At 40.2% G+C, this 17649-nt stretch overlaps 1 protein-coding gene across 7 annotated transcripts in view; it reads right to left on the bottom strand.

Moving 5' to 3' along the window:
* Window positions 1-17649, bottom strand: part of eml1 (EMAP like 1) — a 54192-nt gene that overhangs the window by 2120 nt on the left and 34423 nt on the right. For 5 of the 7 annotated variants that reach the window (XM_042388378.1, XM_042388379.1, XM_042388381.1 and 2 more), the window contains 20 exons: window positions 15982-16120; window positions 13312-13440; window positions 13118-13146; window positions 10819-10845; window positions 7980-8109; window positions 6957-7106; window positions 6331-6400; window positions 5898-6008; window positions 5272-5367; window positions 5021-5155; window positions 4762-4861; window positions 4125-4276; window positions 3475-3600; window positions 3246-3377; window positions 2498-2565; window positions 2206-2294; window positions 1423-1520; window positions 969-1056; window positions 330-425; window positions 102-232 (listed from right to left, as the gene is read on the bottom strand). In XM_042388378.1, the coding sequence (XP_042244312.1) occupies window positions 102-232; window positions 330-425; window positions 969-1056; window positions 1423-1520; window positions 2206-2294; window positions 2498-2565; window positions 3246-3377; window positions 3475-3600; window positions 4125-4276; window positions 4762-4861; window positions 5021-5155; window positions 5272-5367; window positions 5898-6008; window positions 6331-6400; window positions 6957-7106; window positions 7980-8109; window positions 10819-10845; window positions 13118-13146; window positions 13312-13440; window positions 15982-16120 (2096 nt within the window). The remainder of the gene's footprint in view (window positions 1-101; window positions 233-329; window positions 426-968; window positions 1057-1422; window positions 1521-2205; window positions 2295-2497; window positions 2566-3245; window positions 3378-3474; window positions 3601-4124; window positions 4277-4761; window positions 4862-5020; window positions 5156-5271; window positions 5368-5897; window positions 6009-6330; window positions 6401-6956; window positions 7107-7979; window positions 8110-10818; window positions 10846-13117; window positions 13147-13311; window positions 13441-15981; window positions 16121-17649) is intronic. The other 2 variants (XM_042388376.1, XM_042388377.1) reach the window with 2 other exon arrangements.

Raw genomic sequence — 17649 nt, 5'->3', positions numbered from 1 at the left:
TCCTTTTACATTTTCATAAACTACTGAATCACAGTTTCACATGAGCTCCTTCTCAACATCACTGAGATGAAAACGTTCACTAACAGTACACAGTAACTTACCCTGAACTGTGAGCAGGGGTATGTGAAGAGGTGGACCTTCCCAAAGTCGTCTCCAGTGACCAAGAGGCTCTTATCGTTGGACCTGCATACGGCGTTGATGTCGGTGCCGTCTGAGCCGTCGGGCCACAAGCCTGAAGAGGAGCAGAGGGCGGTGGTAACTTTAAATAGACACAAACACACATACATACAAAGATATGTAGAAAGAAAAAAGGGAGAGAACCCACTTACCAAAGACCTGGAAGCCCAGAGTGCAGGTGTGGGTGGCCCACTCGATATCTCTGGTGGTCTCCACACTGACCACCTGCTTACACACTGATGGGATCCCTGAGAAAATACACAGAAACACACACCGTGTCTTAGTGTACTTTAATATCATGCTGGGTACTTTAAACCAACACTACTGTATGCCAGTGTTAATATAATGCAAGCCCATCACACCCGTGAGTTATTTTGACACGTTTTTAATAGGTTTGGCACACCTGCACCACAGCAGAACCAACGCACGTCAGCTTCAAATAACTGTCACTGAAAAATGTGCAGTTAATGTAATATTTCTTGTGGAGCAGAAAATTGGTTCTTAAAAAACAATCATGAACATATCAACATTTTTCAGTGATTTAGTGTTGACGTGTTTCAACTGGAAAGTGTGTCCACTAAGAACTGTTACACATGTGATTTTTAACACTGACAATTTTGCACACGCTCAGTGCTCAGTGCATGCATTGATATGCCTGGAGCTTATTATACTGAAAAAGTTAGGATAAAGAAATGAACTGAGGCAGAAACCTTTGGTGTTAATTCTACTGTAAAGTTACAAAGATATCATAACAGAGGCGGTGAGAGGATGACACAAGAGGATGTACTTACAGTACAGTATCTCATAGTCTCCTGAATTTGATACCAGGTATTGAGAGTCCACTGACCAGTCCAGGTGGGTGATAAAACTAGAGTGACCCTGAGAAAATAAATAAAGAGGAGGGATTATTTTTACTGCAGACACACAAGAACAAACTTCACAGTGCTCCAGTGGAGTGGAGGCAATATGGTTTTTCAAGCAGCTGACATATTCCTAAAAATATCGTTCCAATTGGATATACCAACTCTTAGTCATGATGTTTACATAGACACCACACCGTATGACTCATCTCATTGTCATTCATCATTTTAGGCCTGCTTATCAACACACAGTGAGGACAAAGTGTACATAGAGGAGGCCCATATATAGACCTGAGTGGGGAAACTATATATAAAAGCTGATATGGGGAGGAACTAAAAATAAAGGAGCCACAAATGAAGGGGGATTATAAATACAGGTGCTCACCGAGCACTTCCCCACTCGACTGTACTTCCTCCCATTTTCTGCCACAGCGTAGATGTAGATATAGTTGTCGTGGGAACCAATGGCCAGGAAGTTACCATCTAAATAAAATAAAGGGAGACAGGAAGATTATTGATAGGAAAGCAGAACATGTAAATGTTTGCAGAAGTTAATTTATTACATAGGATGTACTTTGTGGATGCAGTATGTGGCAAAAATTGTATTATTATGGTTATTGTGTAAGGATTACGGTGCAGTTACAGTTATGATAATCTTGATAACCTATTCAAATATGTATTCCCATGTGGCACCAATAAATCTCCACATACTCTCCACAGTATATCTGACAACAGGTGTGACTTTGGTCTCATCTTGGTTGGAGGTTAAATACTTTGTAGAAAGCTTTGCAAAAGCATTTAACTTGTTTTGAGGTTACAGCTTTCAGAAATAGAGCTAAACTACCAGTTAAATACGGAATATCCTGAATTTACTGATTATTAATGATAGATTAGGTGGAAAGTGTTGCCCTATAAGGGAAGACTATGTGTAACCCATATTTTCCCAGTTTACTGGGTTTAATGTTTTTAATGGTGTTAAGAAATATTATTCTCTAAAACATGAAATAATTACTTCTAGATTTTCTTGCGGTGGCATCACAACAAATGCCTTTTTTGTATTATCGTAAATATTTTTCCATGATGTATGCTGTATGCTGTGCTGTAAACTTCATGATAAATCAACACTGCATTTACACTGGCAACACACTGTCGACATCTATCAACATACCTGGCCCGTAGCTCACAACAGACAGCTGCTCATTCCCATCTGTGTGCACTGTGACTAAATCCTTAGAGTCCGTGTCCAGCACCAACCACCTGCAGGATTAATGGCAGACTGCTGAATAATCTGTCGTCTCATCATCAAGTCTCATGATTTCCGCTCTACTGTAGCGGCTGATGCAGACTTCTCAGTGTAACATTAAGTATTTATTAATGATTTTGACCGAAGCAGTCAGGCAAACGTATCCATTTCTGGATTAGATAGCCACTAAGTGTTTTTTGAGGATGGGTTTCCCTACCTGCCATTCTGGGTTCCTATGGCAACCACAGCTCCAGACGGGTGGAAGCCTGCTGATTGGGCAGTGTCCTGTCAGAAACAGGAATAAGAGGATATTTAATGTCAACAAAAATAACAAAGGAAAGGTTTGTTATTAACCAAATTCATGCAAATCTGAAATTATGGTTGTTTCCATGTACATGTGTACATTTTAATCACTAAATTTACTGTTCCCTCTGCTTCTTAAGGACATCAGAACTGACGTGACTTGACTCTGCATGGTCAGGCACCTGTGTACATCTCTGACCTGCTCCATCCCTCTATCACCAGAAGGTCACGTAGGTCTTCTGACCAGGGCTTACTGGTTGTCCTTAACTCTCGACTAAACACAAAAGGTGATTGTGCCTTTGAAGTTGTGGCTCTGACACTGTGGAGCGCTCCTCCTATAGACAGAAGATCTGCGGGCTCTGCTGGCGCCTTTAAAAAGCAGCTGAACACTCATTTATTCAAACTGGCCTTTGTCTCACCTTGTGCATGTGCTGTCTAGTCTTTCTAATTTTGTATGTTTTTAATGTCTTTCTGTTGCTTCTCTTTCTTTACTGCTCTTTATGATCTTATTATTAATAATTTTGCTTTGTTTTGTGAAAGGTGCCCTATTATAAATAAACTTTACTTACTACTTACTTACAAAACAGGGGTAGAATTATCATGATTTGGGTGCTACGTGATTCTCATGAGTGACCCCAGGGGGCAGTGTTGACTAAACTTACTTCCATGCTCTTGCTCCAGATGAGCTGATGGCAACTGGAGTCCCACAAGCACACCTGCCTGTCATAACCGCAGGTGAGGAAGTGAGGCTTCCAGGGATGGACAGCCAGACCCCACAACTCATCAGTATGACCCTGGAGAGGAGAAGTGAGTTTTTTCTTTTACGATATCTTCGCTCAGTATCTTTCTTCATCTGCGTAAATGTAGGAATGTTTAAGGAGTTGCACCTACCTGTGTAATAGACATGAATTCTCCGTCCAAACTGCCCTGCAAAACAAAGTTCTTGGTGGTCCCAATGAGCACAGTTTCCCCTCTGCCCTCTGCAACAGTCCGGATGGGACCGTATGGCTCAGGCACCTGCAGAGAAAAAGATAATTAATCATGTAAACCACCTGTTCACCTGAAATCCAACATTTATCAGAATGAATATCAACTAATCTTTTACTGCATAATGTGGCCTCTTTAGAGAAAATAAGACATGAGTGATCCACAATTCTTGTCACTATAAATATCCATGAATCTCACTGAGAGCACAAACCCATCTCATCCTCTGTAATATTTATGATATGGTGCAGTGCTCAGAATGCAAAGTCTGCCGCCTCGGGCAGGAGTGCAGTTTCTAGCTCATATAACCATCCAAGACCTACTTTAAAAGAAAGAACTGAATATGCAGCTTAGCGTTTTATTAATACATATTAACAGAAGGTAGTTATAGCTGATCAGAGCCCTATAGCTGAGCATTAAAAAGCATATTTGCTACTAAATCATGTTTAAAAGAACGACTAATGCATCTCACCCATAACATGTTGTGTGATTCTTTATTTAAAGTTTGAGTTTCATCTGTAAAAGCTTTTTTCTGAAAGCAGCAGTCGACTTCTCACCTCCACCGTTTGTATCTGTTGGTAGCTGCTGTCCCAAGAGACGAGCCTGCGGTCTTTACCTCCAGACACCAGCGTGCCATTCCTCAGCATGCACAGAGCAAAGATGCTGCCCTCGTGGGCTCCTTGGATGACGTGGCTGATGCGATTAGTGCCTGTGCAACAGAGATGGGATGAGATGGATGAGAAAGTTCAGTAGCAGAGAGTCAGACATAAAGGTCGACCGCATGAGGAGAGCAGATTAATGGACTGACAGACAGACAGAGCGGTGATCGATAGATAGAGCAGAGACTGTGAGAGATTGTGTAGCTGAGGAGTGCACTTCTCCTTCTTCTTCTTCTTCTAAATGTTTGCTCACAAGACGCAGCTCTGTTCTATCCTTGGTATGACCCTGCCCTGATCCCCGATCTCCTGACAACTCCAGTACAATGAAACATCTTTGAGCTTATGACCACAAAATGAGTTTATAGACGCAGTGTTCTTAAGGTGTTTTGTCTCACTCCTTCTCTTTTATTGTTCATAGCAACAAACTGTCTCATGCCAAAACTTTCCGGGAAAACTTCCTTATCTTAGAATCTACCTTACAGACATGATGATTATAACATAGAGCTTGTGACTTTTTGTGGGAACTGTAATTTACCTTTTCCCCACACCAGGATGTTCCCACTTGAGTCTCCAGTGATGGTGTCTCCATTTTCTGCAAAGGTCACACACAACACAAACTTGGGCTTTTCCTGTTTCTGTAAAAAAAATAAGACAAGAACACGTAAGTTTCAGTTTTGATACATGTAGTCTACAAATGATTGTCTATACAAGTTATTGTGAATGAATTTGTGCCTCTAAATCAAACTGTATTGTAAGTATGAAGCTACCGTGTGAGGAAGAGTGTGGTGTTTTACCTCAAACAGTCCTTGTTTCTTCACCAGCATGCCTTTCTCCAGGTTCCAGAAATAGAGATGGGACTTGCCACAGGTCACTACGATGTTGCTGTCTGTCGGGTGAAAGTCTGCCGCAAACACGGACTCGTTGGAGCACTGAAACCAAAACACACAAAACATGAAACAGTGAGTGCAGTTGAGATGTAGACTGGTTTAATAGAAAAATAATTTGAGCATGAAGTGATGCTATATCAACACATATACACACGTACCTTGACCTCGGCCAGTCTGTCTTCTCGCTGCCAGTCCCAGACGGAGAGGACGTGGTCATTGGAGTCGTCTACAACACACAGCGTGTTTCCTCCATTCTGATATGCAGAAACAGACAACCCATGTTTGTTTGCTGACAAATTGGTTAATAATATGTTGAGTGTCTAAGTACAGTCAAAAATATGTCAGAAATGGCCTTAAACTACCTGTTAAATGATAAGTCTGTATTAAAAGAAGTCAGGCGCCAACATGAGCATTGAAAAAGTTTCCCATTCAAGTGAATGCTACGGTGGACAACAACAAAAAGAGGCTATTTTATGCTACAAAGACTGTAACTTGGGAAGATATCCACTTTATTTGTCTAACTCAGACTCCTGAAGTCTCATATTAGTTCCAAATATACTTTAAAAAATTTTTTTTCACAGAGCGAAGACTGATTTTGTCCCCCATCACTTGCACTGGAAGCACGTAAGGAATGGCTCTCTTAATGTCCAGTATGAACAGGAGGAATGATTAGAACAAGCAAAAACTGCTTCAATCTTCATAAGGGCACCCAACTATTGTTTTAAGACAGACTTAATAATTGTGAACCCATTCTTTAATAAGTGCATCAACTGTGTTTCCTTACCGACTTGGAGAAAGCCAGGCAGACCAAGGCTCGGTCAAAGAAACCTACACCCAGAACATGGAGGGTGTTGAGGCTGACAGAGTCCCACACACGAACATGAGGAGCCAGCTGCTGCCAAGAAAAACACACACACACACACACACACACACACACACACACACATTGACAAAACACCAGGAGAGGTATATCATCAGTATGATGTGATATAAAGCTTACGGGTTACTGAGGCGCACACTGAATTCAATGAATATATAAGAGAACACAGAGTGAATGTTGAATATTTCACTGTTTATTTAGCAGAATTGTCTGAACCCGTGTGGTAAACGTAATTTCTTAAAGAAAATAGAAAAACCATAACTCCCCTCTACAGTAATAATTGAAATCTCGAAAGCTAAAGCGATAAAAAAAATGTCAATAAAAAGACCTCACTTACTTTTCCATCTGAAGAGGTGCCTGCCACCTGCCCTGTTGCTATGGTGATTTTATCGGGGTGGACGGCCAGGCTGGCAGCAAGAGAGACGTGAAAACAGACATGAAAACTGTTAAAAAAGCCTTTCAACATCAAAAGGACTGCTTGAATAAAGATGAGCAGCATGCCCACAGAACATGAAAGAGTGTGTTTTGTGAGTGAGGTTTATAAAGCTGTGAATACAATATTCACTGTTAGCTCCCACATGCTGTCTGCACTAATGTGGTGACGGGGAAATGAGGCAGTTTAAGACAAATTCACACACTCTTCAAAGGAGGAAGAATCTGCCTGCAATCCTGTTGATTAATAATTTGAACTTTGATTAACCCCTGAGTGTAATATCATAATTATGACATTGCTCATTGCACACTTTTCTACAGTCTCACTTTTACACACAAATACACCTAGTTGCTGTTACTTCCCTCACTCTGCAGCTGTGTGTGTATGTGTGCATTTTTTAGTTATCAGGAAAAGAAAACATGAATGTGAATAAACTCTTGAGCCTTGAGGTAGATGACAGATGTGATATGAGCTGCAGTTGATGATGAAAACAGTGACTGTATGTGGAAACGGTTCCTCGTGTCTCTTACCATTTGATGTCATCTGTGTGTCCAGTGTAGTGTCTCTGCAGCCGCTCGTCCACGTTGAACAAGACGACCACCGAGGCAATGAAATACACCGTTTCTCCAGTGGGCAACAAGTAAAGGTTGGAGCGACAGTCTCGGCCACGGTAACCGTAGCTGAACATGACGAAGGTCAAGGAAAAAACAGCAACGACAGCCAAAGGGTGAAAAGGTCAAGAATCTATTTGCTGACACTCAAGGGAGCAGGTGAAAGCTCTGTAATTCAATAATTCAATAAAAGTGAAGGTCAGCAACTACAAAAAGACATTAAATGCATGTTCAGAACATTCTGTCAAACATGAAATCATATTATCTGCAAGACTGATGTCCATTTGTCTAATGTATTCTTATAAACCATCTGTAATCCCGTCCATGCTGCACGGATTCAACATATATTGTACAGTATATGCAGCCCACATATCTATTTCTTTGTATGTGTGTGTGTGTGTGTGTATGTGCAAGCTTTTGTCCTCAAATTTAATCTTTTCTTTGTTTCCCCTCATGGCTTTTTCCCTTTGGGTTTCCGCTAGACTTAACAACACACCACATTCATTCCTTCATTGACAAACGACAGCGAGAAAGAAAACCACAAGTGAAACAAAATAAAAATAAAGTAGCACAAGAGGAGCTGCTGACTGCTTGCGCCTCAGCCTGCCAGCTGTGTGCAGGTTATTAGCTGCAGGGCTGCAGAGCGATGAGCCCAGCTCCGACTGCGGCAGAGAAAATGAACATCTGAGCAGATCTATCCTGACAAGCAAGGAGAGCTAGACGACGCATTCGTAGCTTCCTCTCTTAACTACATCACAAGACAATCTGGATTTACTTTCCTCAGAAGATTGCTTCTCAAAACTTTACAAATCAGAACAAGGATTGTGGTTGAACTTTAAGTTTCCTATGTGGGATTAAAAAAAACAAAAACTTGAGGTGTTCTCATACGAGCTAAACTAAGCTCTGTCTCTTGCTGTCTGGAAAGAGGCTGTAAAAGGATACACCCAGTCCAATTTGAGTTTGTTGCTGGGCAGGTCGACTCTGGCCTCCAGGCAGTAGCTGTCCACCTGGTCTTTGGGCATGAACATGGTGATGGGACGACCCTTCAAATACATTTTCACATAACCTTCCTCTAGAAAAAGCAACAGAGAGGATCAGTGAGATAATATACTGCACATGTAGACAAATAGAGATAAGGCTTGTGGAATTATGTCAGATTTTACGGTATCACGCTTTTTAAAATGTGTGACAGTATGCAAGAAGCACAGACAAGACAGAAGCGTAATATAATGAGGTTTTTTTTGATGAGAATGACAAGTGTGACACGTTGAATGTTGCGACAGAATTAGGGGATAATGGAGTGATGTGATATGATGTGATGAGTTTTTTTTTTTTTACTATGAAAAAGGACTAAATTAAAGACAATGAATGACAGAACTTGCAAACACAAACAAATGAGCTTTTTAACTGACTTTATTAGTCATTTCAAAAAACATTCTTGTGACAACACAGAGCGCAAAATCAACTGCAAAACACATTGTTAAAAACGCTCACAACTCATAAATATTCAGCTCACAGCAGAGGTTAACCAACATAAAATGCAGACACAAGCAGAGCGATGGAATTGTTATGAAAAAAAAAAAGAACAAATCCAAGCTTAGAAAAGGAAATAATGAGAAATACTCATCAATTTAAAACATGCTAACACTGAAAAATACAGCAAATTATGCAGAAAACATCAAGGGAACCAAAACAAACAAAGTTAACCATTAATGTCGACATGTTTTTTTTTTTTCAAAATTCATTAGAAGAAAACACTATTAGTGTATAATTATGGACTAATGGATGCAATTGGAAACCTGTTTTATTGGCTTTTTATAAGTTGATGCTCAAAAATCTCTCTTTGATATGAGAGGACATCTTGAGACCTCCATAAGATGGTTTTAATGGTACAAATCTGGCATAAAATGGTTCCGACTGATAAACAAATATGTCTAGAAATGGGCTCCTGTTGGCTAGTAACAAATCTGGAAGTACTGGCTGGGAGACTTGATGGGGCTGCGGTAACTGGGTGTATCAAGGGCGGAGTATGATGACAGACTCCCTGACTTCCTCAACTGGAGGTTAAAATTTGGGGGCTTTCTAATCGGCGGCACCTTCGCAGCACTGCCACTCTTTCTGGCCGTGCTGGCCTTACTGCTCTCTGGGGTTTGGCGGGGGCTGGCGGCTGAACGCGCCGTTACAGCCGAAGCCGAAGCCACAGGGCTGCCACTGGTCCCCGTCCGTTTGGCAGAGCAGTTGAGGTAAATCTGTACTGTGACTATTGTAGATGGGGGAGAGAGGAGAGGGCACAGAGCCGATGATGGAGAGGGGTGGCGGAGGTTGTCGGGGGGCCAGTTGGGTGAAGGGGCCAAAAAGGGACAAACAAGGGCGCAAAGAGGAGCCAAGAAGCAAGGGTGGAGGAGGTTGGTAGAATAAGTTAGACAAAAGAAATGGCTTTTTCCTCCTGTCATTATACATTTAGTTAAAGCATCATAAATTTGGCAAAACACAGACTATCAAAAGGAAACTACAGAAGTTGATATATATTATAAAACACCAGAATGTTGCTTACGAAGTAACATTTGGATTAATTCAATAAAATTATCTTTTTGTTTCACTGGTTTAGATCAGTGGTTCCCACCCTGAGGGTTGAGACCCCTGCAAGGGGCCTCAGGATAAATCTAGGTGTCATGAGATAATTAACAGTTTCTTTGATTTTTCTTATGAAATACTGGATAGTTTTTCCTCTTCAGGCCAAAACAGGAGAATCACTCTCTAGTTGAATTGCTCACAACACAAAGACGTACACAACTTTTAACGAAGGGTTGAAGCTTCATCACCAGCCAAAAAGGTTGGGAACCAATGGTCTACATGCTTTCAATGACACAATGTTCAGATTTTCTAAGAAAAAGGTTGTTTAAAGAATAAATCCTCCTGTAATAAGACTGGGCAAACAGCAATATATCTGTAAGGGAAATGAGCACGGCTTAAACCCCAGTCTTTTTAAAATTCTTGGCAGCTTTGTGAATACTTCGCTGAAGGGGACTACACACAAACAGACGACACTTCAGGCCGTGTGAGAAAACTACAAGCAGAAAAATCAAACAGACTTCAATGGAAACTACGTCCCCAAAAAAGAGACTGAGTGTGTTTGTAATGCAAATATTCATTCTGAGGGCAAGAAGATAATAAGAGCAGTGGCAAATCTACTCGCTCCAAACTGCAGTGAGGAATCTCAGAACAGAGGATTTAAGAGGTTGCAGGAAAACTCAAAGCGACTGCGGGGAAGCAAGTGTCAGAAATCTTTGTGTTGTTACTATGGTGACAAATGCCTATGAGCGAGAGTGAAGCTGTGAGCAAACAGACACACGTCTGGTGAAGCAGCAGCTTCATCTGTACTTGGACAGCAAGTGTGCGCACACACAAGTGAACTGTAACCACTGCAATCACACTCTGACGCAGCGTATGTGTATGCGTGTGTGTGTTAGTTAATTCAGTCTCAAAACAATCAAGGGAAGGTAACTTTCACACACACACACACTTTGTCAACCCACTCCTGCTCCTGTCTTGACAGCTCTCTGATCACTGCACCGAAAGGGAATCATGAATCAAATGTTGAGGCGGAAACTTTTGAAGTTTAAATTTCGCAACAACAGTCCAGATTTTATCCTTTGCCCCTGCATTGCAGCTCAGAGCCGAGGTGATGCATGTAAACGGATCACAACAAATCATCTGCAGTGTCCAGAGGGCTGTGGAGGCCGGGGAGCGTTTGGGGAGGGGGAGGGAGGGGACAGCCTACCTTTGCAGTGGGTCACACGTCGCATCCCTTGTAAAGGTCACAGAGAGAGACACAAGCACCAGGTGAGGGGTGGCATGGCTTCCTCACTTCCTGGTCTGTCCTAATATGAGTGAACTTCCTGTTTCCTGGTATTAATGAACAGCAGCTTCTGTCCTTAATGGTCTTAATGAATCACTGCTCCTTCCTTAACGGTCTTAATGAATCAATGCTCATTTCCTGCTTAATGGTGTCCCACCCTCTGCTCCTACATGGTGAGTAGTGAGTGTCTTTGTGTACCCCTTCATAAAAGAATCAGCTGTTGTTTTTTGTATATTCTTTGTGGTATAAAAGCCTACTAAAGCTCACTACTACTACTAAACCTGCTCGCACTGGCTTTCAGTACAGATTTGTTTTGTATCAAATTAACCACTCTGCATGTAATCACTTCATGTGTTGCAGGTAAAAGCGTTCTACTGACAAAACTTATAGCTGCAATTATCATTTGTATCGGCTAATTGTCAGCAAGTGGTAGTTTATGTCTGTGATACTGCCTTGATTATGCTGCTCTGCAGGATATTATCACTCTATAATTAATTCAGATGTCCAATAAGTGTTTTACAGTGGTGATAATTATCTTTGTGGCACAGTTTCTCCTAATAGTTTGCATACTACATCAGATAGCAACCATCTCAGAGGTATTTAACCCTTTCATAATGTTCATATTCTGACCCTTCACAGTATCCCCTCATATTTAGTCTCTAAACCAAACTTCTGATACACAAATCTATTTTTCATCATCAGTCATGAATAAATGGATGATTAATCCTTAATGAAACTTCCAAAGAGCAGAGAGAGTGTATTCTTTAGGTTTTGCACTATTTATTTATGGAGAAAAAATATTCACAATTTCACTATATCATGGTTCTATGTTACCTAAAACAGGAGAACATGCATGAATTTAATTGAATGCGGAAAACATTTTTGAATGGCAATTTTTGAATTTCTGAATAAATAACCTGGAATACTCTCTATGTACAAAAAGTGTATCAGCTGCAAAAAAAATAATTATAAAATAATTATATTTAATTATATATTTATAATTATGTATAAATAATTATTTTTGTGTATTCCGGGACACTTTAGGAAAAATCATACAATTTCATGCTAAAAAAATGTGTTTAAGATGTTTTTACTGCTCTCAAATGTAAAAATGGAACAGTATGTAAGGTTTAAAGACCTTTAACAGGTTTGACTTGCACAGTCACAGGATGATATGTGATTCCTTACTGAGAATACTGACTGCATCAACATTTCTGCTTTGTAATTTGATGGTTTCAGTTTGCAAATATCCAAGGAACATACATAAGTCTGTTTTATATGATCATATTTTCTAGAATTGGTCCTCAAGCTAAAAGGTGATTTGTTAGAAGGATTGAGTCAGCCAGCTGTATGCATCTGGCTCTCTGTGAGTCTGAGGTTTGCTTTGTTAGGATGCTGCCAAAACTGCAGAAATCTGGAGCCAGGTGTGTAAACCAAATGAAAAACAGCAGTTCAATTTGCACAAAATCAATAGTATGCTGGAGAGGAAAATGCTGATCAATACTCATTTCATTTCATATTCAGCACTATTGTCTTGTTACCATGTGTTTCCTATTATTGCTTAAAGAAGAGTTTACAGAAAAGTGTCGGAGATGCTCCACTTGCCTTATGCATATTTCTGGGAAGACTTTAAACTCACAGTTGAACGGGCGGCTGATCCTGTGTGTTTTTAGTTCCTTCTTTTGTGTGTCTCCTAGCTGCAGAAACTGCTCAATATAATATTGATTTTCTGAATTTCTACAACAACGGTGGTGTTACAAAACTATTATGACCCATAGTCAGAATGGCCAAAATTAGGAGAATAAGACTCTTACTGGAAAATATAATATCATTGAACTTAATTGGAAAAAAATTAAATTGTACACAACCAAAAGATTTGAAAAATGCAGAAAGAGCTTATTAAAAAGAAACGAATGAATGGGAGTTTGGATGTGAAGATGTAGTAATGGATGAAGTGGATTATAGATGAAGAACAAATGTTTTCACACTGATGTTTAAAACACAACTTCATGGACCAGAGCCCTTTGTAGTCCCCTGTGTGCAGAAACCAGTTCAAGGCACTGATTCAAACTTTTGTATATTTTGGGAATATACAAAAGGCAGATAAATAAAAAAATGCATTGACCTGTGACTGACACAGGGAGCCACTGAGCATATGGCGTGTAATGGCTCTCATTGTGTTGTATCATGTCTCTATAAACTATCAGGCTACAGTTCTTACCTGCATTGAACACTGGATCCCTCTGTTTGCTGCAAAGTAAATGAGTAAACAGACAGCTGTCAATCAGTATCCCCCTCAAGATAAACCATGTTTATTGTATGTTTCTGATTTGAAAGTGGTTTAATAGAAGAGCAACGTCCTGAATGGGGAAAACTGATTCACCATGAGCTCCATTCATCATTTACGTGTGTTACCTGTCGCTTCTTTTGCCACTGGAGTTGCTGCCGGTGGATCCGGCGCGAGTCCGGTTGCCTTTGGAGTCGCCTGAATCTTTCCGCGTGAGAGTTCCCACGTGTTCGTTTGAGTTGGCTCTCCTCACAGTGCTGTGGTGAGAGTGAAGGTGGACAGAGGCAGAAAGAGACAGAAGGGAGTGGGGGAGTACAAAAAGAAATAGGTCATAAAAATACATGACGCTGCTTTTCTAAAAAAAAGCTTTCATCCAAGAAATTGCTTTTAAAAACATACACAGGGACGATTTACTCATTTCATAACTCAGCTTAGATCTTCACATGTTAAAAAAGTCTGAAACTGTGTGCCCTTTTACAACGATATCAAAAAGAATTGCCCCAAAGCCAGAGAAAATGAAAGAAATGCAGATATTTTATTCCCTCCTCACACTTCCACTCTGTTTACTCCGCTGTGGTGATCTTGACTACAGCACCAGTATAGACCTGTGCAGATCTGCATATTGGGGGTGCAGACAGCCTGCCTATTCGCAACAATGAAAAGGCTCCATCAGCAATCCAAATGGCCAGTAAGCCCAGTCACCTAATCCACCCTATGGGAGAAAAGTCTATTCAAATCCTGAAACTGGCCAGTGGCCGTTATCCCTTCTGGAGTGCTTGTGTGTGTTTGTTCGCTAAAGAACAGAGCAGAATTAAAAAGTGAAAAGAGGGAAAGTGTTGTTTGCTATGTTATCCCGTGAGGAATCATAATAATTGGGCCACAGGGCATTGGGGAAGGCTGTTATGTGTATGCCAACACTGATGGGATTGTGACCAATCTGCAGTTTAGACTAATCCTAGATACACAGAAAGAAAAAAAAACACACACTGCTCCAAAGAACCACAGTTTAAACAGCAAACTGTTAATGTTACCAATGAATGAATGAAAAAATGGTCATCATATGGATTTTCATGTAATTTGGAGACAGATTTATTAACAGGAGATGATGGTTAGTATCCATAGTAGCTGTGATGTAGTGATGACGATGTTATATTATTGTGACCAGTGACATAACTCGGTGATACTCTCACCTGAGGGGAAGATAGAGAATTCTGGTGGACAGAGAGGACAAACTGGCAGGACATCACAGTGTAGGTGGATGGGATATAAACAGGATATAACATCATAAGTGGAAAAGAGATGTTATCAGAGAGAAGACAATACAGGAACAGGCAGGACAGGAAAGATGGGAAAGACAGACAACAGAGCGCACAGAAGTAAACAAAGGAGACAACTGATGACTGAGGCCTCGTCACGCTTGTTAAAACTCAATCCAGCTAAAATCCATCTCCTGCTGACTGCTATAGCAATCAGAAATCAGATTACATGGTGAGGATTGTGGTTTGTGTCACGAAAATGTGTCAAAATTCAAACACTTCATTCAGCACAGCAGCAAGAAAACTCATTTATTAGCTTCATCTTTGATCAAGGTCAAATCTCATGTATTCTTTCTGGAAATATTTTAACAACCTGGGAGGAATAAAACATACTAAACTAGTATATTATATGCTAATTTTAGCATTTTTCGCACTTAAATTTGACAAATTCTAAGCTGATAAATGAATGAATAAATAAAGGAGACAGAATTTTCCTACTAGAATGCGGAAAAAGGCTTTGATGTCAACAAATAGTCAAATTACCTTTAAGTACAAGTTCAATGTTTAAGAAGTCAAGCTTAAAGCAATTCATAAAAACTTCAGTAACCTCTGTCAACAACAAGGAAATACACAAGACCAAATCACATTTCCTGCACTGATACTGTCTTGCTTGCTTGGTGTGTTTCATGGTGTTTCCCTCTACGACTGACCCAACTGATTTATTTCCATCAACCATCCTCGTACTGGTTACGTTTCAATCTGCAGAGCTATTTCTTTTCTGTCCTCTCCAGTAAACCTCATGATGAAAAACAGTGCATATTAAAAGTATCAGCTCCCACCACAGGAAAACATCTCCTCCCTGACTCACAGCAGGAAATAAAAGTACAGATGAGGAAAAATAAGGAAACAACGACACAAGGGAGTTAACAGCTGTTTGGACTGGAACTGGTCCCCGCTGTCTGCTGAGTGTCATCTGATTATGGTAATGTCACCCAGAGCTGGGAAAAGGCTATTGTTCCCCTGACAGACAAGATTGATAACCTGTGCTCCGCTTGCATGTATAAACACACACACACACACACACACACACACACACACACACACACACACACACACACACACACACAAACACACACACACACACACAACAGAGAAGCAGAGACAGTGATAACAATACTGTTTCTCTGTTTATCAGCTCTGATAAATGTCACTTGCTTCTGCTGATGAAAAGACAGAAATGTGACGATTTATCGCTGGAATTATCTGATTTGGTGCTGACAGAAAAAATGTCTTGAGACAAATAAAATGCTGAGAGAGAAATATGACCTCACACTCTGGACGTCGTGCAGCAATATCTGGACTTAAAAAACACTACAAAATCTGCTGAATTTGTCAGAAAACACACTGTATACTATTATTTAGTATTATTACAGTATTATAAACCTTCCAGTCAATCATCTGCTTAACAGTAGGTCAATATTTCTCTTCAAATATTATTGATTAACCTCCTTAAAGACCTTTAAAAAAGACTAATTTTCTCACCTCTTGTTGGCTGCTGTGCTGGTGTCCTTCCTGGATCCAGATCCAGATGGGGAGGGCAGAGTGCTGGTGCCTTTCTTTGGTAGGATGGTCCCGTTGTTTACCGTGGGCCGTAACGGCAGAGTGGCGATCATTGGCCTGGCTGGAAGAAAAATGACAACAGCAGAGCATGTTCAGAAAAGGCTTCATATACTGCAGATCAAGTAGTCAGTGTGTGAGCAGTTATATTAGTTATAGTATGCTGGTCAGAAAGGTCGCATTTCTAAGCGCATGATAATCTTGATAATTGAGTTAAAAACTGTTGTGACTATTGTTTTTTTCCGTTTAAAAACAAAGAAAATGGCATTTTTAATGGAAATAATGCACAAACATGGACTCTCTTATAGGCCCTGATAGCCTGCTTTCTCAATCAGCGTCCTACTACAGTATGAGCAATGTGGTCCTACATGAACACAACATTTTCTGCCAAACTGCCACAGTTTGGGCTCTTCTTGCTGGTTTGAATTGGCCAGCGTTTAGATGAAAAACTGTGATGTCACGTATTTCAGAGCAATATTTCAATCAAATTGTGATGATAGTTTACTTATCTTTTATTGTTGTCTTATTCAGAGTAGGTTTTATTAAACCCTTTTCTTTCTAATCTATTATTATCTTTTGTTATTTAGTTTAGTATTCATTTGATTTACATTTTACAAGTCACTCAGTCAGTCATTTTTGGTATTTTACCTGTATCTTGATGTGCATTAGTCTCCCAATCCATATTTACCATCCTGTGTGTTTGTAAATCACTTGTAAAGCACTTTGAATTTGCATTCAACTTGTATGAAAGGTGCTGTATGAATAAAGTTTGATTGATTGATTGAGTTGTTGATGTAGCCAAGCCACTGTCAATCCACAGTTCAAACCACATCCACACAGCCTTGATGAAGCAGGTTAGCTTAACGTCTTTCACTGTTAAACTCTTGACAATGTTTTTCTTTCAAATTATAACTCTGATTGTTGCATACTTAGTCATATTTAAGTTTTAGAGAAATGCTTAAAAGACTTAAAACCAGGTTTTCAGTGGCTTTAAGAACAAAAAAGTGCAAATTTTGCCCAAAAACTTCTGTTATGATAAATGTGTATTTACTGAGACCCCACTATGTCTGGTCCGCAGGAGAGTAGAGCAGGAGAAGCTATTTTCTATAGGCTATAGATGCTACAGTATACAATATATTCACATATCATTTGTAGGAAATGGTGTGACAACAGAAAAGGTGCATCGACACACACAAGCACACACACACACACACCAGTCAGGCAAGCCCAGAATAACAAATCCAAGCTGCGGCTTTATCTGCAGTGATAAATATTTAATAGACACCGTTTCATCCGGCAGATAGACACATTCACTCACATACACACTCAGGCCTACACACACAGAGACATTGCTCTGTTATCTTTCATGTAGTAATTATGTAGCAGGGACGAACTGAAGATGTAATTTTGTTTGCGTGTTAAAGAAGATGAATGCGTGTATTTGTGACTGTCCATGTGCAGTCTGTGTGCATGGCTTAAGCTTTCTGAAGCAGATCATTGTGCTTCAGCAGAGGGACGCAGGCTGTTGGCTCCCTGCAGCTTTAAGTGGAGAAGAGTATAAGGGAAAGCAGCAAGAGTCTGAGTCATTCTCCC

The sequence above is a fragment of the Thunnus maccoyii genome, chromosome 16 (genome assembly GCF_910596095.1).
Source record: "Thunnus maccoyii chromosome 16, fThuMac1.1, whole genome shotgun sequence".
In the NCBI taxonomy this organism is placed as follows: Eukaryota; Metazoa; Chordata; class Actinopteri; order Scombriformes; family Scombridae; genus Thunnus; species Thunnus maccoyii.
Note: the sequence above shows the minus strand (reverse complement) of the source record. Positions and strands in the feature narration are given on the sequence as shown.